We start from the raw sequence: 22,983 nt of genomic DNA, 5'->3' as shown, positions 1-22,983 counted from the left end.
TTAATGATTTAAAATTTTATCCCACTGTAGTTAGAGAATATACTGTACGGTTTCAATTATTTTAAGTTTGCTGTAGGTTTTTTTTTATGGCCCAATATGTCTATCTTGGTATATGTTCTATGGACACTTGAACATGTATTCTGATGATATTGGGTAGAGTGTTCTGTAAATGTCAGTTGGATCCTGTCAGTTTATAGTACTTTTGAGTCCTTCTATATAGTATTGTTGGTTTTCTGTCTGGCTCTTCTCTTAGTTGAGAAAGAGGTGAAGTCTCCATCCATAAGTGTGGATTTGTCTATATCCTGCTTCACTTTATGCCCCTTTACCTTCATTTGTTTGTAATATAATTGCCATGAATATTTTCATGGCATTACATTTAGAAATACATCAGAAATAATTTTTGCATCAACCAGCAAACAGAATTAAGAAAACCAAAAAGGAGAGGTAATGCCTAATATACTTACCCATATTCTTTGTCATGTTCTTTCTTTCTAGTGTTCCAAGGTCCTTTCTACCATTTTTCTGTTAATATAACTTATTTTAGTAGTTCTTTTAGGGTAGGTTTGCTGGCAACAGGTTCTCTAAGTTTTCCTTCATCTGAAAATGTTTTGCTTCATTCCTTTACTAGCTATCGGATTCTGGCTGACGTTAATTTTTCTTCAGCACTTGTAAAATATTGCCTCTTTCTCTGGCTATTATAGTTTTATTTTATTTTATTTTATTTTATTTTATTTTATTTTTTTGATAGTCACAGAGAGAGAGAGAGAGAGAGAGGCAGAGACACAGGCAGAGGGAGAAGCAGGCTCCATGCACCAGGAGCCCGATGTGGGATTCGATCCCGGGTCTCCAGGATCGCGCCCTGGGCCAAAGGCAGGCGCCAAACCGCTGCGCCACCCAGGGATCCCTGTTTTTTGTTTTAAGTAGGATCCATGCTCAGCTTGGAGCCCAGTGTGGGGCTTGAACTCATAGCCCTGAGATCAAAACCTAAGTGGAGACCAAGAGTTAGATGCTTAACTGGCTGAGACACCCAGGTGTCCCTGACTACTATAGATTTGATGAGAAATTCACTATCATTCTAATTGTTTTCCCCTTATAAAGAACAATTTTTGTCCATGTGCTTTAAAAATTTTTTTGAGACTTATTTTTCAAAAGCTTAATTATGATTGTGCCTTATATGGATTTCTTTCAATTAATCCTGTTTCGGTTTCACCCTGGTTCTTCAATCTGTAGCTTTATTAAGGTTATTTCTCTTGACAAATTTGGGAAAATTTCAACATTATTTCTTCAAGTAATTTTCAGACCCAACTCATTTCACCTTTTCTGCTGGGACTCAGATAAGAGGAATGTTAAATCTTTTGTCATAGTCTCTGCTGGGTCCCCAGGGGCTGGTTTGTCAGGTCCCCTTCCTAACTGCCAGGAAGAAACCCCAGGGCTCTCAGCCACTTGCAGTGGCTGCCATAGCAGCATAGGCCTCCTGCTAGGGTCCTAGCCCAGGCCCTGCTGTCCCTTTCCCAGGTGGACCATGAAACATGTCAGTAGGTCATCCCTGGGGATGATGGACGGGGTTGGAAGACTGCATAATTTACTGTTCTTTAAAAAAAAAATTCAATAAAACATTTCAAAGCATCAAAAAAAGTTTCATTGTCCTTAAGTCTTTTCTCTCTCTGTTGTTTACATTCTTTATTGTTCTATCTTTCAGTTTATTGATTCTTTTGTACCCCCATCTCTACCTGACTCTCTTGCTGGGCACATTTACTGTGTTTTTTGTTTCAGCAATTAAATCTTCAGTTCCAAATTTCCATTTAGTTCTTCTTGTATCTTCCCTTTTTTTTTTTTTAACTGAAACTTTCTATTTTTCATTTATGTCAACTATGTTCCTAATTGCTAGTCATAGCATTTCTATTATGGTTATCTCAGAATCTTTGTTATTTGGTGTTAGTATGTTTTGTCATCTTTTCATTCAGTTTGAGACCTTACTTGGTCTTGGTATGATTTTTGATCAAAGCTTGGATATTTTTGGATTATGTTAAAAGACTATGAATCTTATTTAAACCTTCTGTTTCAGGAGGCTGTTTTGTCACACTGCTCTGTCAAAGAAGCAAGGTGGATACTGCCTCACTCTAGCCAGGTGGACAGCAAAGTATAGGTTCCCCACTTAACCTCCGCTGACAACTGCAGAGGGGAGATCTTCATTACTGCTAGGTGGAGGAAGGAGTTCTGACTTCCTACGTGGTGTCCATTAAGGAAAGGTGTCATTACTGGTAAGGTTAGTCTCATTACTGCTGGGTGATGGTAAAAGAACTACTTCTCCAGTAGGCCTCCTCTGATCTATCCCAGTGGAGGATAGAGGGGCACCTCATTATATATAGTAGGTAGGGACAGAATTCCAGGTTCCTCATGTAGTCTCCACTGACACTGTGGTGTGAGGTGTGGATGGGGGACTTGACCAGCTGACAGAGATGAAAGTCTTGGCTTTCTGGTTGCCCTTCTCTAACACTATTTGATACTATTCCTGTGTGGTGTTGGGGATGCCTCATTAGAGTCTCATGAGGGTGGCAGGCGAGGCGGCTCCCTAATTGACCTTTGTTGTCAGGGATGGGGATGGGAGTCTTTTGTGTTTGGCTGGAGCAGAGCAGTTATTATCTAAATGTTTTCTGTCTTTCTAGGTCATTCCTTTACTAGTCCTTTGGCTAGAAAAAGTGGGCTTTCTGTTGGGGTTCTTTTGGTCAGTGCTTGTTAATGTTTCTAGGTTACTATTTTAGATCCAAGTTGATACAGGAGACAAAACCTTGAGAACCCATCATCATGTCATTCCTTGGTCCTGAATTGGCCTCTCTTCCTCTCTACCTTTCGGAGTTTTTTTTTTAATGTTTTTATATGTAATGTCCAGAGTTTTTGTTGTACTTAGTGTGAAGAATAAGGAGAGTATGTCTCTTTGATGTTCCTCGAAGTGAAAGCTCCCACTGTACAACTTAACGGACTTCACTATATTCACAGGTAAGTAGAATCATCATCACGGTCAATTTTAGAATATTTACATCAAAAAGAAACCCTGTACCCTTTAACGATCACCCTGATCTTCCCTCATCCCTCCAACTAGTCCTAAGCAACCTCTAATCTACTTTCTGTATATGTGTCTGTGTGTTTGTGTATATATGGGGTTATTTCATATAAATGGATCATAACACGTCTCTTTGTGACTGATTTCTTTCATCTAACATAATGATTTCAAGGTACACCCACATTGGAGCATGTAAATACTTCATTCCTTTTCATGCCCAAATAATATCCCATTATATGAATATATCACATTTTATCCATTCATCCATTGATAGACATTTGGGTTGCTTCCACCTTTTTGGCTATTACAAATAATGATGCTATAAACACCCATGCTTAAGTTTTGGTCCAGGTATACAGTTTAATTTCTCTTGGATATCTACCTAAGCGTGGAATTTCTGATCATATAATAATTCAGTGTTTTACTTTTTTTTTTCCAAAGATTTTATTTATTTATTTGACACAGAGAGAGCACAATGAGGGGGAGTGGCAGGCAGAGGGAGAAGGAGAAGCAGGTTCCCTGCTATGTAGTGGGGCACAATCCCAGGACCCTGGGATCATGATCTGAGCTGAAGACAGATGCTTAACTGAGCCACCCAGGTGCCCCCAGTGTTTTACTATTTGATGAGCTTCCAGATTGCTTTCCACTGAAGTTGCACGATTTCACATTCCTACTGGAGTTTAAGAGGGTTCATTCAGATTGCTCTGATTTCTAGCCTATAGTTATTAATTATTTGACCTTTTGATTCCAGCCAATCTAATGAGTATGAAGTAGTATCTCTCTGTGGTTTTGATTTACATTTCACTGATAATGATGTCAAGTGACTTTTCATGAGCTTATTGGTTACCTGCATATCTTATTAAGAGAAATGTTCATTCAGGTACTTATTTTTTAAAATTCAATTGTTTCTAATTAATGATTTGTATGAATTCTTTTTTTTTTAAATTTTATTTATTTATGATAGTCATCACAGAGAGAGAGAGAGAGGCAGAGACACAGGCAGAGGGAGAAGCAGGCTCCATGCACTGGGAGCCTGACGTGGGATTCGATCCCGGGTCTCCAGGATGGCGCCCTGGGCCAAAGGCAGGCACCAAACCGCTGCGCCACCCAGGGATCCCTCTTTTTTTTTTTTTTTTTTTTAAAGATTTTATTTATTCATGAGAGACACAGAGAGAGGCAGAGACACAGGTAGAGAAAGAAGAAGGCTCCGTGCAGGAAGTATGATGTGAGACTCCATTTCAGGACCCAGGATCACGACCTGAACCAAAGGCAGACACTCAACCACTGAGCCACCCAGGTACCCCTGATCTATTTTGAGTTAATTTTTGTATACAGCGTGAAGCAAAAGTCCAACTTCATTCTTTTGCATGTGGCTATCCAGTTTTTCTGGCACCATTTATTGAAAAGACTATTCTTTCTCTACTGGGTGGTCTTGGCACTTGTCAAAAATTAGTTGACCACAGAAGTATGGGTTTATTTCTAGAATCTCAATTCTATTCCACTGATCAATATGTCTATCCTTGGTGCAAGTGCCATACTGTTTATTATTGTCTTGTACTAAGTTGTAAAATATGGAAGCGTAAGTACTACTACTTTTTTCTTTTTCAAATGTTTCTTGCTTTTAGTAATAGTTCTTTTTTAAGCAGAAAATCTATTCATAATTTTTCTTTAGTATTTCTAAAGCAGTTTCACATACCTAATTTCAATTGAGCATCACATTGTATCTGCTGTGTAAAAAATATATTACATTTGACAAATAAGCAAATAGCAAGAGAGACCCCAAGAAACTCACTTAAAGGGAAATAGCATGTTGGATAAGCCATAAAGATATATATACTGAATGCTAGAACCTTATGTACTAAACACTGTACAAGGCATCTAGATATCTTTTAAAAAGAAAAATCGATGAGATAAAAGTGCCTGCCCTCTAGGAAGGTCTTATAGTCTAGTCTAGTACAGTGGTCTTCAACAATTTTGCTCATGTACTCTCTACAAGAATTTTAAGAAACTGTGTATTTTTTTTGAAACTGTGTATTAAATTGACAACTATAATGAAAAATGTCATCACAAGTTTAAACTGTTGCAAAAATTATAATTTCTAGTATACTGTATGTTACATGTATATGTGCTTTAAATATAGATTCATCAAAATTGTAGAGCTACAGATTTGGCTGATACAATATATATAAAATGTCTGCTATTAACTTAATGATGTATCAATCAGCTGTCATCAAATTCACTTTGTTAGAAAATGTCTGACACTTCATGTGTCAATTTAAGTAAACATATTAACACAAGTCTCTATGACAAATACCTCCCTTCTGAATTACGATACTAAGATACACATATTTGGTACAGGAACCTTGACATGAGCTGGTTATCAGGATGACATAAAGTGCAGTGCCTTTGAATATTTCTTGATTTGCTGTCAGAGACCTTCTCAGAACATGCCTTCTTAAATGAACTTTATTTTTTGGTGACAAACCTTTCTGGGGGTAATGTGGGACTTGGGTGGGTATGTGGTATGCCTTTCTTTTACAGAGTTGAAGAACAGAAAAGATGAGGCAAGAGACTGAAAAAGCGTTCTTAGGCTTTAAATTTAGGATCTGGAAATTAATCTCCTCAAAACTAACCAAGCCAATGTGACTCTTAAAAGCCTTGGTATAGTATTAAAGATGTTCATATCTTAGTGTGAAGACCCCTTGTCTAGTGTTCACAGTTGTGAGGAAAATCCAGATCTCCTAAACCTATGAGTTTAATAAGTTTAGTACTCTTTAACAATATAATCACTTATAAAAAAAAGTTAACAACTTTCCTTTCGAACTCTGACCTGTTCCTGTCTTTGAAGATGAAATATAGGGCAGCCCAGGTTGCTCAGCGGTTTAGCGCCGCCTTCAGCCCAGGGCATGATCCTGGAGACCGGGGATCTAGTCCCACGTTGGGCTTCCTGCATGGAGCCTGCTTCTCCCTCTGCCTGTGCCTCTGCCTCTCTCTCTGTGTCTCTCATGAATAAATAAATAAAATTAAAAGATTATGAAGATGAAATATAAAGCAGAAACAATAACAAACCTGGCATTAAGGTGTTGAGTATCTTAAAGTAATTCTTCTAAAATAAGCTAGAAAGAAATAGAAAACCATTGCTTCTAAATAAAAATACAGTGATATCTGATATAATTTAAAAACGAACCTCCCAACCAAGACCAGCTACAAAATCTTCATATGCTTGACTTCCTCCTGTATTGGTGAGAATGGAATGTTTATCTTCTTGTCCTTCAGCAACATAAAATACTGCAATCTTGTGAGTCTCTCGACTGTAAAACAAAAGGTTACACCGTTTACTTAATCATTAATTTATCTATTCATTCATCCAATTAATAAGTTCAATGTACAAAGTATGTGGCAATTAAAAGATGAAGATGCATTAAATCTTATAATCTCCTGAGAAAGATATGCAATTATAAGTAAAAAATTAAAAAAGTTAAAACTTGCCAGTGGAACAAAAGAAAGGTGTGATTACTTCTGACTGGAGAAACAGAGAAACACTTAAAGGAGAGAAAGTAACAAATGAATTGGGTAAAGGAAAGTGAGATCTGACAAATGAAGAGGAGTAAGAGTATCATCAGGAAAGATGGGTGAATGCATGAAGCATCTGAGGAGTTATCTGTTGTGCAATGTGGTCAAATCTCAGAGATAAACAGATGTGTTTTAGAAATAAAACTAAGTAGAAGTACAGAGATGACTGAGAAACGATCCCTTTCTTCAAAGTACAGAATAAGAAATTTATACATAAATATTATAGAACTGGATGGAATAAGTGACAAGTTCTCAGATATTTTCTTTTTAGATCTCCCTCAAATTAAAAATGTTCATAAAAACAAATTTTTTTGTATGCCATTTGGCTTTCCAAGTTAACTAGGGCACACTACATTTGGTCCAAGTGATTGATTTAACAAAGCATGGGCTAATAAACTTTATGATCAGAGGTAATGTTTTCACTACTATAGTATGTATAAATTAAAAAGTAAGCAAACAAACCATATCCAACAACAAGTAAGTAAGAATTGAAATTACTTTAAAAAGTTAGTCAGATAACCAGATTTTTCCCACATATCTTGAGGAAGTTGTAAGGTCATGGTTGTGGTTTTCAATTTCAGCAACTTAAAATCAGGAACAAAGATATTTTAGCTGCTTTCACTAATAGCAATATTTCACTTTATGTGGTGAAAACTTGGGTAACTTTTGGTATATTCAATGTATTGTTAGGATAATCTAAGTAATAAAATATAATTTGGGGGGCAAGGGAAACTTCCGGAATTACAGATTAAATATCTTGGTGGACCCTTTCCCAAGCAAAATATCAATTTAAGTAGTGAAAATGATTTTTAAGAAAAATCATTTTAAGTCTCTGCATATCATCCTTAGGACATATAGCAAATGGAAAAACATTCATTCAAGAAAATCTACCAATCTACTAAGAACAGAGTGAGTCGTTGGTATCTGAGCCACAACTGCTCACTCCACCTCTTTACTTCCACATTATACCTTTACCCTGGGCATTCAACTCAGGCCAAGATAAGGGTTCCCTCTCCCCTCCAGTTCCCAGACTGGGAATATGATTTCACCCTGGCAGACACAGGCTGCTGGCTGTGTTTCTCATCTTCCTCAGCTCCATGTTGCATAAGATCTATTCCAGGCAGCTGTGGCTAAGAGAACCATGTCTCCCTTAACTCATCCAGCTTCCTCTCTTACAATGGAAGCTCTAGGTGCAAAAGGCTGAGTTTGTCCCAATCTTCCCCATGCTAGCTTACCAGTAGGCTAGAGGTTTCACACCAGTAGGGGAAAGCTAAGAAGATGAAGAACTGCCAATCTCTCTCTAACTGTTCACTTTTAGAGTGAGAGTGTTATACTCCAAGAGAAGTTGGTCCTTGACCCCAGGTGAGGTATAGTGGCAGAGTTTGGCCACTACTTGTGTTCTGCTTAGGGTGAAACAGGTCATAAAGACAAAGAATTCAGCAGCAGCTCTGCCCGAGGGGAATGATTTGATTTTGAAACAGAGCTTGGACAACTCCGTGCCTATGGGTTTGTCAAAAACAAGAAAGAGCATGGTGGAAAGTCATTAAGAGAAATTAGCACTTCCAGACACAAGTAAAATAGCAGAGTGGCCTGAAGTTTTAATGGAGAGAAGTAGGAAGAGATAGCCAAGAAGGGTCCTCTTGGGAACACAGTGAAGTCTATGGGTCAAGAAGCATATGCACAGGTACTACCTTGTACCCACATGAGAGCTATCAGAGTAAGATACAGGACAGACATGAAAGCATGTAGACCTATCAACACAAGGTAAAGTCTCACAGATATTCTACCTGAACTCAGGGTTAACTCCTAGGAAGCCACAACTTAAAAACAACGTCCAGTCAACCATGGCAGTCTAGAAGACTGTGTATATCCAATATTGTACCCTTTTTGGAATAACCAGAGAGGAAAACTCTAAGCTATTAGTCTCTGGGTAAACATGGTACAAAACAAAAAACAAAAAACAAAAAAAACAACAACACAAAAACAAACACTCTGAATATGACAGAGACCTCTAAGCCACACACACACATCCAAAACCAAAAACTTAACTGATTAAGGGGGCCAAAGTACACACTTTGATTAATGATAGATTATGCCAACCCCGAGGAGAACCTGTGGTAGCCCTGCTAAAAGATAAAAAACATTTTACAATTTTTGAGCAGGGAGAGCCAAGGCTGCACACATTGTAAGGAAATAGACTTTGCAGGATTAGTTCAGCCAAATCACTAAAAGACAAACAAATGATCAAGCAATGCACTTTCGAGTCAAAGACACAAATAACACTGAAAGTAAAATAAATGGAAAAAGACACCATGCAAACAGTAACCAAGAAACCTGGAGTGGCTATATTAATATTAAACTTCAAAATGAAAAACATTAGTGATAAAGAGACATTTCATAATGTTAAAAGGTCAATCTAGGAAGATATGAAAATTAAAAATACACATGCACTTAACAGAAAGCTTCAAAATACATGAAGCAAAAATAGAACTGGAGGCAGAAACAGACATTTCTACAATCATAGTTGACGACTTCAATACCCCACTTTCAATAATGGACAAAACAATTAAGAGAATATCAACAGGGAAACAAAAGACTTCAGTAAGACTGTAAATGGAACTAGACTTAAAAGACATTTATACAACACTCCACAAAACAGTAGAACACATATTCTTCTATAGAATACAGGAACATCCTACAGGATGGACCATATGGTAGGTCAGAAAACAAGCCTCAATAAACTTGAAAGGACTGAAATTAGGCAAAATGTATTTTCCAATCACAATGCAATGAAATTAAAATCAATAAAAAAATTCTGGGAATTTCACATATATGTAGATATGAAACAATATATTCCTAAATAACTGAAAGAATATACGTCAAGGGTTATAAGAAAACTCCTAGAGATGATGAAAATGAAAATATAACATACCAAAATTGATGGCATGCATGCAAAGCAGTGCTGACTGGTAAATTTATAGATATAAATGCCTATGTTAAAAAGAGATGAAAAGATCTTGTATCAATAACTAAGTCTTCCACCTTAAGAAACTAGAAAAACAGCAACTAAAATCAAAGCAAGCAGAAGGAGGAAATAATAAAGACTAGAGTGGAAATAAAATAAAAAAGAACAGGAAACAACAACAAAAAGAACAGAAAACAAGAGAGAAAAATAAATGAAACTAAAAATTGGTTGAGATGATAAAATTGATAACCTTATAGTTAGACTGAACAAGAAAAAAAGAGATGAGCCCAATTCCTAAAATCAGAAACTAACGAAGAGACATCACTATACATATGGTACAGAAATAAAAAGGACTATAAGGGAAAACCATAAACAACTATATGCCAACAAATCAGATAAAACAGATTAAATGGAAAAATATCTAGAGAGACACAAATTACTTAATCCAACTCAAGAGGAGAAAGAACACCTGAGTAGATCAATTACAAAGAGACTGAATTAGTAATGTGATTAAAAAGGAATAAGTAATACCACCTCCACTTGCAGATGAGATAATTTTATATACAGAAAATCCTAAGGAACCCACTGAAAAGTTTTTAGAGCTATTAAATGAGTTCAGCAGGGTTCAGGATACAATATCCACATGCAAAAAAGAATTGTATTTCTATATACCAACAATGAACAAAGCAAAATTAAGAAAATTATTTTTATAATACCATACCACTCAAAAATAATAAATTGTTTAAACAAGTACAAAAGCATTTAATAAAAAGTATAAAACTTATACTGTAAAAACTAAAGTACAAAACTTATACTCTGAAAATTATAAAACATTGTCAAAAGAGATTAAAGATCTTAAAAAAAAATCCCATTCATGGACCGAAAGACTTAATATTGTTAAGATAATACCCCTAAACTGATCTACAAACTTAATGGAATCCCTACCAAAACCCCAGCTCCTATTTTTGTAGAAATTATCAGGCTCATCTTAAAATTCATCTATCTGGATACAAAAGATCCAGAATAGCCATAACTATCTTGAAAAAGAAGACAAAACTGTAGGATTCATAATTCCCAATTTTAAGACTTGCTACAAAGTGGTGGCAATCAATGTACTGCAGTAGTGTCATAAGAAGAGACAAATAGATCTGTATGGAACAGAATCTTTGATTTAGAAATAAAACCTTATATTTATCATCATTGCTTTTTTGACAAAGATACCAAGACAATGTCATTGGAAGAGTCTTTTCAAGAAATAGCGCCAGGGCAACTGGATATGTATAAGCAAAAGAATAAGATAGATTCTTACCTTGCCACTTCTTACCTCACACCAGTAATGACAAACAAAATGCATCATCTATCTTAATATAAGGTCTAAATCTATAAAAATCTTTCAAAAAGTTTATAAAACTAGCATCCAGGGCAAAAAACTGCACATGAATGTTCAAAAGCAGTTATTATCCATAATATCCAAAAAGTGAAACCAATCCAAATGTCCATCAACTGATGACTGGATAAACAAAATGTAGTATATCCATACAGTGTAATATTATTCTGCAACAAGAAATGAAGTGCTGAGAACACTGCAATATGGATGAACTTTGAAAACACTATGCTAAGCAGCCTGCCACAAAAGACCATATGTTATTTAACTCCTTTTATATGAAATGTCCAGTACAGGCACATCTATAGAAATAGAAAGTAGATTAGGGTTGTCTAGAGCTGGGGAGTGGGGGAGGAGAAGTGGTGGTAATGAGGAGTTACTGGGGATTCCTTTCGAAGGGACTAAAATATTCTAAAATCAGGTTGTTGTGACAGTTGAACAACCCTGTGAATATACTAAAAACATGTACACTTTAAAAAGGAGTAAATTATATGGTGTAAGAAGTACATCTCAAGAAAGCTGTTAAGATTTTAACTTGGAAGCATGATCCACTATATGTAAATCCTGATCCTAACAGAAAGGGAACTTCTCAATGTTCTTACCTTGTGTCTCTATCACATTTTGGTAATTCTTGCAATATTTCAAACTTTTTCATTTTTTTCAGGTAAAGGGCTATCAATTAGAACTCATGAATCACAATTTTTAAAATTGAAAAGACTAAAAAATGTTCACCTAATACTATATAAATTTAAAAGCTGGGAGAAGGGATCCCTGGGTGGCGCAGCGGTTTGGCGCCTGCCTTTGGCCCAGGGCGCGATCCTGGAGACCCGGGATCGAATCCCACGTCGGGCTCCCGGTGCATGAAGCCTGCTTCTCCCTCTGCCTGTGTCTCTGCCTCCCTCTCTCATTCTGTGTGACTATCATAAATAAATAAAAAAAAAAAAAAAAAAAAAAGCTGGGAGAAATATGTGCCATGTAGGAAAAAATAGAACATAAATCTTTACAATGCAAAAATAAAAGAGAAATCACCTTTATATTATCTGTGACCTTCTACAATTTGTAAAAGCAGAGCTCAGCTGTCCTTCATGTCAAATTTTAATCCTTTACCATTCCTTTATATTTTTCTACTTACCTAGCTACAGCTGCTAAAATGTTTGGTATACTGCCATTAGCTTAATATGTGCAATAATGAATACCAAGGGAAAGATACCAGAAAAAACCCCAGAAAATTAATGAACTTGCAACTTATATGCAACCATATAAGAATATGTATAGAAATGACAAAATATTATGAGCTTACTATTGGAAAATTCCAAGTGAAGTCAGCTAAGTTATTAGCACTTCTAAATCCCTGATATACACAGCAATAGAAATAGTAATACAAATTTTGAGATTTGAAATAAAAATATCTGGTGGTTCAACCACAAGCAACAGCAATCAGTTAATCTAGTCAAAGAAAATAAAGGATCTATAAATGGTACAGGGAGAAAAGAGTATAAACAATGTAACTTTTCATTTTTCCTCCCTAGTCCATCAGACAAGTACAGGCATACCTCAGAGATATTGCAGGTTTAGTTCTAGGCTACAGTAAAGCGAATATAGCAATAAAATCAAATGAGTTTTTTCCCCTAGTGAATATAAAAGTTATGTTTACAATGTACTGCAGTTTATTAGGTGTGCAATAGCATTATGTCTAAAAAAAATAATAAAAAAACTTTTTTTTTGCTAAAAAATGTTAGTCATCATCTGAGCTTTCAGCAAGTCATAGCCACTGATAATAGATCACCATAACAAATACAATGGCCCTTTCACAAAGATGGCGCTGAAGGCGAAGAAGGAAGCCCCTGGCCCTCCCAAAGTCGAAGCCAAAGCAAAGGCTCTGAAAGCTAAGAAAAAGGTGCTGAAAGGCGTGCAGTCACCAAAAAAAAAAAAAAAAAAACCGTACATCACCTACATTCTGACAACCCAGGATCCTGCATTTCTGAAGGCAGCCTAAATATCCTCAAAAGAGCATCAAGCTTGATCACTATGCAATCATCAACTTCCCCCTGACTACTGAGTCAGCCATGAAGAAAACAGAAGACAACACACTTGTGTTCATTGTGGATATCAAGGCCAATAAGCACCCTATCAAACAGGCTGTGAAGAAGTTCTATGACACTGATGTGGCCAAGGTCAACACCTTGATCAGGCCTGATGGAGAGAAGAAAGCATATGTTAGACCAGCTCCTGACTATGATGCTTCGGATGTTGCCAACAAAATTGGGATCATCTAAACTGAGTCAAGCCAGCTATAAATCTAAAATTTTTTCATTAAAATAAACCCCCCCAAACCCCAAATACAATAAAAAAGTTTGAAATATTGTGAGAAATACCAAAATGTGACAGAGACCCAAAGTAAGCAAATACTGTTGGAAAAATGGTGCTGATAGACTTTATTTCCCCCACTTTCTAACAATCTCTTTAAAGTAATGACATGAATCAAGGGGTTGTGGGAAGGAAAGCAAAGAAAAGAGAGAGGAAGAGATAATAAGAACTGGTACAATGGTTATAAAAATCTAAGGGCAAGAGAAAGGAAATGGTCAAGCTTGGGAGACTGAAATATTTCTAAACATAATCAAGAAAATTATGAGGGGAGGAGGGGCAAGATGGCGGAAGAGCAGGGTCCCCAAATCACCTGTCCCCACCAAATTACCTAGATAACCTTCAAATCATCCTGAAAATCTACGAATTTGGCCTGAGATTTAGAGAGACCAGCTGGAACGCTACAGTGAGAAGAGTTCGCGCTTCTATCCAGGTAGGAAGACGGGGAAAAAGAAATAAAGGAACAAAAGGCCGCCGAGGGGGAGGGGCCCCGCGAGGAGCCGGGCTGAGGCCGGGGCGAGTGTCCCCAGGACAGGAGAGCCCCGTCCCGGAGGAGCAGGAGCTGCACCAACCTTCCCGGGCGGAAAGGAGCTCGCAGGGAGTTGGAGCAGGACCCAGGAGGGCGGGGATGCCCTCGGGCTCCCGGGGACACTAACAGACACCTGCGCCCCGGGAGAGTGCGCTGAGCTCCCTAAGGGCTGCAGCGCGCACGGCGGGGCCGGAGCAGCTCGGAGGGGCTCGGGCGGCGGCTCCGTGGAGGGGGCTGCGGGGCGGGAGCGCGAATCCCACAGCGCAGGCCCCCGAGCACAGGGCGCCGGGACACAGCCCAGGATCTGGCCTCCCCCCGGGACAGGCAGAGGCCGGGAGGGCCCAGGACAGCAAGGACGCTCCTGCCCCAAGCAGAGCAGATCAGCGGCCCCGCCCCGGAGCCTCCAGGCCCTGCGGACGGAGAGCCCCGTAGTTACTGCGGGGGCTGAATCCAGGTTTCCAGAGCTGCCATAGCCACTGGGGCTGTTCCTCCTGGGGCCTCACGGGGTAAACAACCCCCACTGAGCCCTGCACCAGGCAGGGGGCAGAGCAGCTCCCCCAAGTGCTAACACCTGAAAATCAGCACAGCAGGCCCCTCCCCCAGAAGACCAGCTGGACGGACCAGTTCCAGGGGAAGTCAAGGGACTTAAAGTCTACAGAATCAGAAGATACTCCGCCGTGTCTTTTTGTTTTGTTTTTTGTTTGTTTTGTTTTGCTTTTTGATTTGTTTACTTCCCCCACCCCTTTTTCCCTTTCTTTCTTTTTCTTTCTTTTTTCTTCTCTTTTTTCCTTCCTTTTTTCTTTTTCTCCTTTCTTTCCTTTTTTCTCTCTCTTTTTCTCCTTTTCCCAATACAACTTGTTTTTGGCCACTCTGCACTGAGCAAAATGACTAGAAGGAAAACCTCACCTCAAAAGAAAGAATCAGAAACAGTCCTCTCTCCCACAGAATTACAAAATCTGGATTACAATTCAATGTCAGAAAGCCAATTCAGAAGCACTATTATACAGCTACTGGTGGCTCTAGAAAAAAGCACGAGACTTCATGACTGCAGAATTTAGATCCAATCAGGCAGAAATTAAAAATCAATTGAATGAGATGCAATCCAAACTAGAAGTCCTAACGACGAGGGTTAGCGAGGTGGAAGAACGAGTGAGTGACATAGAAGACAAGTTAATGGCAAGGAGGGAAACTGAGGAAAAAAGAGACAGACAATTAAAAGACCATGAAGACAGATTAAGGGAAATAAATGACAGCCTAAGGAAGAAAAACCTACATTTAATTGGGGTTCCCGAGGGCGCCGAAAGGGACAGAGGGCCAGAATATGTATTTGAACAAATCCTAGCTGAAAACTTTCCCAATCTGGGAAGGGAAACAGGCATTCAGATCCAGGAAATAGAGAGATCCCCCCCTAAAATCAATAAAAACTGTTCAACACCTCGACATCTAATAGTGAAGTTTGCAAATTCCAAAGATAAAGAGAAGATCCTTAAAGCAGCAAGAGACAAGAAGTCCCTGACTTTCATGGGGAGGAATATTAGGGTAACAGCAGACCTCTCCACAGAGACCTAGCAGGCCAGAAAGGGCTGGCAGGATATATTCAGGGTCCTAAATGAGAAGAATATGCAACCAAGAATACTTTATCCAGCAAGGCTCTCATTCAAAATGGAAGGGGAGATAAAGAGCTTCCAAGACAGGCAGGAACTGAAAGAATATGTGACCTCCAAACCAGCTCTGCAAGAAATTTTAAGGGGGACCCTTAAAATTCCCCTTTAAGAAGAAGTTCAGTGGAACAATCCAAAAAAACAAGGACTAAATAGATATCATGATGACACTAAACTCATATCTGTCAATAGTAACTCTGAACGTGAACGGGCTCAATGACCCCCATCAAAAGGCGCAGGGTTTCAGACTGGATAAAAAAGCAGGACCCATCTATTTGCTGTCTACAAGAGACTCATTTTAGACAGAAGGACACCTACAACTTGAAAATAAAAGGTTGGAGAACATTTACCATTCAAATGGTTCTCAAAAGAAAGCAGGGGTAGCCATCCTTATATCAGATAAACTAAAATTCACTCCGAAGACAGTAGTGAGAGACGAAGAGGGACACTATATCATACTTAAAGGATCTATCCAACAAGAGGACTTAACAATCCTCAATATATATGCCCCGAATGTGGGAGCTGCCAAATACTTAAACCAATTATTAACCAAAGTGAAGAAATACTTAGATAATAATACACTTATACTTGGTGACTTCAATCTAGCTCTTTCTACCCTCGATAGGTCTTCTAAGCACAACATCTCCAAAGAAACGAGAGCTTTAAATGATACACTGGACCAGATAGATTTCACAGATATCTACAGAACTTTACATCCACACTCAACTGAATACACATTCTTCTCAAGTGCACATGGAACTTTCTCCAGAATAGACCACATACTGGGTCACAAATCGGGTCTGAACCGATACCAAAAGATTGGGATCGTCCCCTGCATATTCTCAGACCATAACGCCTTGAAATTAGAACTAAATCACAGCAAGAAGTTTGGAAGGACATCAAACACGTGGAGGTTAAGGACCATCCTGCTAAAAGATAAAAGGGTCAACCAGGAAATTAAGGAAGAATTAAAAAGATTCATGGAAACTAATGACAATGAAGATACAACTGTTCAAAATCTTTGGGATGCAGCAAAAGCAGTCCTCAGGGGGAAATACATCGCAATACAAGCATCCATTCAAAAACTGGAAAGAACTCAAATACAAAAGCTAACCTTACACATAAAGGAGTTCGAGAAAAAACAGCAAATAGACCCGACGCCCAGCAGAAGAAGAGAGTTAATTAAAATTCGAGCAGAACTCAACGAAATTGAGACCAGAAGAACTGTGGAACAGATCAATAGAACCAGGAGTTGGTTCTTTGAAAGAATTAATAAGATAGATAAACCATTAGCCAACCTTATTAAAAAGAAGAGAGAGAAGACTCAAATTAATAAAATCATGAATGAGAAGGGAGAGATCACTACCAACACCAAGGAAATACAAACGATTTTAAAAACATATTATGAACAGCTCTATGCCAATAAATTAGGCAATCTAGAAGAAATGGACGCATTCCTGGAAAGCCACAAACTACCAAAACTGGAACAGGAAGAAAAAGAAAACCTGAACAGGCCAATAACCAGGGAGGAAATTGGAACAGTCATCAAAAACCTCCCAAGACACAAGAGTCCAGGGCCAGATGGCTTCCCAGGGGAATTCTATCAAACGTTTAAAGAAGAAATCATACCTATTCTACTAAAGCTGTTTGGAAAGATAGAAAGAGATGGAGTACTTCCAAATTCATTCTATGAGGCCAGCATCACCTTAATTCCAAAACCAGACAAAGACCCCACCAAAAAGGAGAATTATAGACCAATATCCCTGATGAACATGGATGCAAAAATTCTCAACAAGATACTAGCCAATAGGATCCAACAACACATTAAGAAAATTATTCACCATGACCAAGTAGGACTTATCCCCGGGACACAAGGCTGGTTCAACACTCGTAAAACACTCAATGTGATTCATCATATCAGCAAGAGAAAAACCAAGAACCATATGATCCTCTCATTAGATGCAGAGAAAGCATTTGACAAAATACAGCATCCATTCCTGATCAAAACTCTTCAGAGTGTAGGGATAGAGGGAACTTTCCTCGACATCTTAAAAGCCATCTACGAAAAGCCCACAGCAAATATCATTCTCAATGGGGAAGCACTGGGAGCCTTTCCCCTAAGATCAGGAATAAGACAGCGATGTCCACTCTCACCACTGCTATTCAACATAGTATTGGAAGTCCTAGCCTCAGCAATCAGACAACAAAAAGACATTAAAGGCATTCAAATTGGCAAAGAAGAAGTCAAACTCTCCCTCTTCGCCGATGACATGATACTCTACATAGAAAACCCAAAAGCCTCCACCCCAAGATTGCTAGAACTCATACAGCAATTTGGTAGCGTGGCAGGATACAAAATCAATGCCCAGAAGTCAATGGCATTTCTATACACTAACAATGAGACTGAAGAAAGAGAAATTAAGGAGTCAATCCCATTTACAATTGCACCCAAAAGCATAAGATACCTAGGAATAAACCTAACCAAAGAGGTAAAGGATCTATACCCTAAAAACTACAGAACACTTCTGAAAGAAATTGAGGAAGACACAAAGAGATGGAAAAATATTCCATGCTCGGATTGGCAGAATTAATATTGTGAAAATGTCAATGTTGCCCAGGGCAATTTACACGTTTAATGCAATCCCTATCAAAATACCATGGACTTTCTTCAGAGACTTAGAACAAATTATTTTAAGATTTGTGTGGAATCAGAAAAGACCCCGAATAGCCAGGGGAATTTTAAAAAAGAAAACCATATCTGGGGGCATCACAATGCCAGATTTCAGGTTGTACTACAAAGCTGTGGTCATCAAGACAGTGTGGTACTGGCACAAAAACAGACACATAGATCAATGGAACAGAATAGAGAACCCAGAAGTGGACCCTGAACTTTATGGTCAACTAATATTCGACAAAGCTGGAAAGACTATCCACTGGAAGAAAGACAGTCTCTTCAATAAATGGTGCTGGGAAAATTGGACATCCACATGCAGAAGAATGAAACTAGACCATTCTCTTGCACCATACACAAAGATAAACTCAAAATGGATGAGAGATCTAAATGTGAGACAAGATTCCATCAAAATCCTAGAGGAGAACACAGGCAACACCCTTTTTGAACTTGGCCACAGTAACTTCTTGCAAGATACATCCATGAAAGCAAAAGAAACAAAAGCGAAAATGAACTATTGGGACTTCATCAAGATAAGAAGCTTTTGCACAGCAAAGGATACAGTCAACAAAACTAAAAAACAACCTACAGAATGGGAGAAGATATTTGCAAATGACCTATCAGATAAAGGGCTAGTATCCAAGATCTATAAAGAACTTCTTAAACTCAACACCAAAGAAACAAAAAATCCAATCATGAAATGGGCAAAGGACATGAACAGAAATCTCACAGAGGAAGACATAGACATGGCCAACATGCACATGAGAAAATGCTCTGCATCACTTGCCATCAGGGAAATACAAATCAAAACCACAATGAGATACCACCTCACAGCAGTGAGAATGGGGAAAATTAACAAGGCAGGAAACAACATTTGTTGGAGAGGATGTGGAGAAAAGGGAACCCTCTTACACTGTTGGTGGGAATGTGAACTGGTGCAGCCACTCTGGAAAACTGTGTGGAGGTTCCTCAAAGAGTTAAGAATAGACCTGCCCTACGACCCAGCAATTGCACTGTTAGGGATTTACCCCAAAGATTCAGATGCAATGAAACGCCGGGACACCTGCACCCCGATGTTTCTAGCAGCAATGTCTACAGTAGCCAAACTGTGGAAGGAGCCTCGGTGTCCATCGAAAGATGAATGGATAAAGAAGATGTGGTTTATGTCTACAATGGAATATTACTCAGCCATTAGAAACGACAAATACTCACCATTTGCTTCAACGTGGATGGAACTGGAGGGTATTATGCTGAGTGAAGTAAGTCAATCGGAGAAGGACAAACAGTGTATGTTCTCATTCATTTGGGGAATATGAATAATAGTGAAAGGGAATATAAGAGAAGGGAGAAGAAATGTGTGGGAAATATCAGAAAGGGAGACAGAACATAAAGACTCCTAACTCTGGGAAATGAACTAGGGGTGGTGGAAGGGGAGGAGGGCGGGGGGTGGGGGTGAATGGGTGACGGGCACGGAGGGGGACACTTGACGGGATGAGCACTGGGTGTTATTCTGTATGTTGGTAAATTGAACACCAATAAAAATTAATTTATTAAAAAAAAAAACGCTGAGACACCCGGGCTGCCCAGTATTATCTACTTTAAATAAATTAAACAAATAAAAATTAAAAAAAAAAAGAAAATTATGAGGATTTGACTCGGGAATGAAATGGTGACCTGGAAATGGTAATACGGAGGCAGGTTAAAAATTTGCAATAAGTAGCTGGAAAATCATGCTGAGAATTGAGAGACAAAAGTACATGGAAAGAATGGTTGATAAGATAGGGAGAGATATCCCAATGAGAGGGATAACTATGTTAGGGTGTTAGGAGATAAAAGATGAGCCAGTGAAGATAAACATGGAATAATTAGAGAATTAGGAGTTGAATACAGTAACTACAGTGTTACAGGGGAGAAGAACATTTTAAAGACGGGACAATAGTATTAAAATTTGGGGATGTAATATTCAAGGGTTTTTTTTTTGGGCAGTGAAACTGTTTTATAGGATACTATCACAGTGGATACCTATTTCTATACATTTGTCAAAATGCATACAATGTACAACACAGAGAATGAACTCTAATGTAAAATATGGACTTCAGTTAATATAGCAATACTGTTTCATCAATTTTAACAAATGTTACCACACTGGTATAACAGCTAGAAAAACTGTGTAGGGGAAAAAGGATATGTGGGAACTCTCTACTTTGCAATCAATTGTTCTGTAAATCTAAAACTGCTATAATCTTTTAAAATGCTTATTAAATTAAATTAAATTTAGTTAATTAGATAAATCAAAACGCCTGGTGAGGACTGAGAAAATTTTAGACCTGATGGTCAAGATACTGTCAGAAGGATAGTTTCAGTAGAGCCTTGAGGTCCAAGAACGCATGGTGAATAAGACAGCAAGAGTTATGATTCCTGCCCTCATGGACTTTACCATCTAGTACCAAAGATAAATTATTATGGGGAAGAGTTAGGATATGAGAACTCACATATTATTTAGAGAATTATTTTTTTAAGTATTTTTTTTTAAAGATTTTATTTATTTATTCATGAGAGACATAGAGAGGGGGCAGAGACACCGGCAGAGGGAGAAGCAGGCTCCATGCTGGGAGCCTGATGTGGGACTCAATCCCAGGTCTCCAGGATCATACCCTGGGCTGAAGGCGGTGCTAAACCACTGAGCCACCCGGGCTGCCCTATTTAGAGAATTATTATAATTGTTTTAGAAAGAATAAGAATATCTAAGAATACTAATAGTAATAATAATAGTGTGATAAATGTTATGACAGGGAAGTGTGTTACAGGGCTCTGTGACAGCACATGAATGATCCAAACATAGACTGGGGAGGAAGGTAAAATGTTACAGGTAGTTTAGAGAAAGGATTTCAGAAAAAATGATGTTTAAGCTGAGACTAAAAAAATGGACAGGAATTATACTCTGAAAAATTTTAAAGCCTAAGACCATTTTATTGTTAAAAAATAAAGACTAAAACTAAGATAAAAACATTCAATTCTAGAAGAAAAAGAAGATAAGCTTATAAATAAAAAAAAAGACAAAAATTAACGAGTTAGAAAACAGAACATAGGGACGCCTGGGTGGCTCAGTGGTTGAGCGACTGCCTTTGGCTCAGGGCGTGTTCCTGGGATCGAGTTCCACATCAGGCTCACTGCAGGGAGCCTGCTTCTCCCTCTGCCTATGTGTCTGCCTCTATTTCTCATGAATAAATAAAATCTTAAAAAAATAACCATAAGCATAATAATTTGTTTGGATACATAATATAAAAAATATTAAAAAGATATAACATTAATAACCAAAAATGTGAGGAAGAAGTATAAACTTCCTATATGCCATCTATCAAGTTGTAAAGTCAGCTTAAAATGTTATAAACATAACATTTTATGTAAGCCTTGCATGGTAACCACAAAGGAAAAATCTGTAGTAGATACACAAAAGGCTATGATAAAGGACTCAAACATACTACTACAAAAAGTCTTTAAATCACAAATGAAGACACCAAGAGGGAAAACAAAACACAAAGGATCTACAAATAAGAAAACAATGAAAAATGGTATTTTTACCTCTCAACAACCTCTCAACATTACTTTAAATGTAAATAGATTATATTTTTCAATCAAAAGACACAGAATGGCTGAAGGGACAAAACCATGAGATCCAAATGATATACTGCTTACAAGAGACTCATTTTAGCTTTAAGGACATAAAGAGAATGAGAAATCTAAGGGGCAGGAAACAGTATTTTAAGCAAATGGTAATCAAAAGAAAGCAAAGGTAGCTATATTTACATCAGACAAAATAGACTGTGAGTTAAAAATGGTAAAATAAAGTCACTACCATAAAGTTAAAGGGGTCAATCCATCAAAAATATAACAATTATAAATAATTATACACCCAACATTACAGCACCTAAATATATAAACAACATACTAGAAGAAAAGGAAAATAATAATACAATAACAGTTGGGAACTTTAATACCCCACTCTCAACAACTGACAGATAATCCAGATAGGAAATCAAATAAATGAATTTAAACAATACCTCAGACTAACTGGACTTAACAGACACATACAGAACATTCTGCCCAACAGCAGCAGAATACACATTCTTCTCAAGTGCACATGGAACATTTTCTAGGATAGATCATATACTAAAACACACAAGTCTCAACAAATTCAAGAAGAAAGAAATTGTATCACATATCTTTTCCAACACAAACGAATTAAACTAGAAATCAATAAACAGGAAGAAAACTGAAAAATTCACAAATACATGGAAACTAAATGACACACTCCTGAACAACCAATGGATCAAAGAAGAAATCAACAGAGAATTTCAAACCATCTTGAAATAAACAAAAGAGGAAATGCAACAAACCATAACTTAGGAATGCAACAAAAGCAGTTCCAAGAGGAGAGCTTACAGTGATAAATACACACATCAAGAAAAAAAGAAGTATCTCAAAAAAACCACTAATTTTACACCTAAAGGAACTAGAAAAAGAACAAACTTAAGCCCAAAAACAACTGAAGAAAGGAAATAATAAAAATTAGAGAAGAAAAAAATGAAATAAAGAAGACATGAACAAAACCAAGAGCTGAGTCTTTGAAAACAGAAACAATTTTAACAAGCTTTTAGCTAGACAAAAAAAAAAGGATCCAAATAAATATTACTATAAATGAAAGATGTTACAAATGATACTATAGAAATGCAAATAAAAGACTACAATGAAGCTATTTGCCAAACAACTGGACA

At 37.8% G+C, this 22,983-nt stretch overlaps 1 protein-coding gene across 7 annotated transcripts in view; it reads right to left on the bottom strand.

The window, feature by feature from the left end:
* RALGAPA1 (Ral GTPase activating protein catalytic subunit alpha 1) overlaps window positions 1-22,983 on the bottom strand; it is a 249,558-nt gene that overhangs the window by 58,678 nt on the left and 167,897 nt on the right. For all 7 annotated transcript variants that reach the window (XM_055309354.1, XM_055309357.1, XM_055309353.1 and 4 more), the window contains one exon: window positions 6,249-6,372. In XM_055309354.1, coding sequence (XP_055165329.1) covers window positions 6,249-6,372 — 124 coding nt within the window. The remainder of the gene's footprint in view (window positions 1-6,248; window positions 6,373-22,983) is intronic.

Source organism: Nyctereutes procyonoides, unplaced genomic scaffold (assembly GCF_905146905.1).
Source record: "Nyctereutes procyonoides isolate TBG_1078 unplaced genomic scaffold, NYPRO_anot_genome, whole genome shotgun sequence".
Classification (NCBI taxonomy): domain Eukaryota; kingdom Metazoa; phylum Chordata; class Mammalia; order Carnivora; family Canidae; genus Nyctereutes; species Nyctereutes procyonoides.
This window is presented reverse-complemented; position numbering and strand designations above follow the sequence as displayed.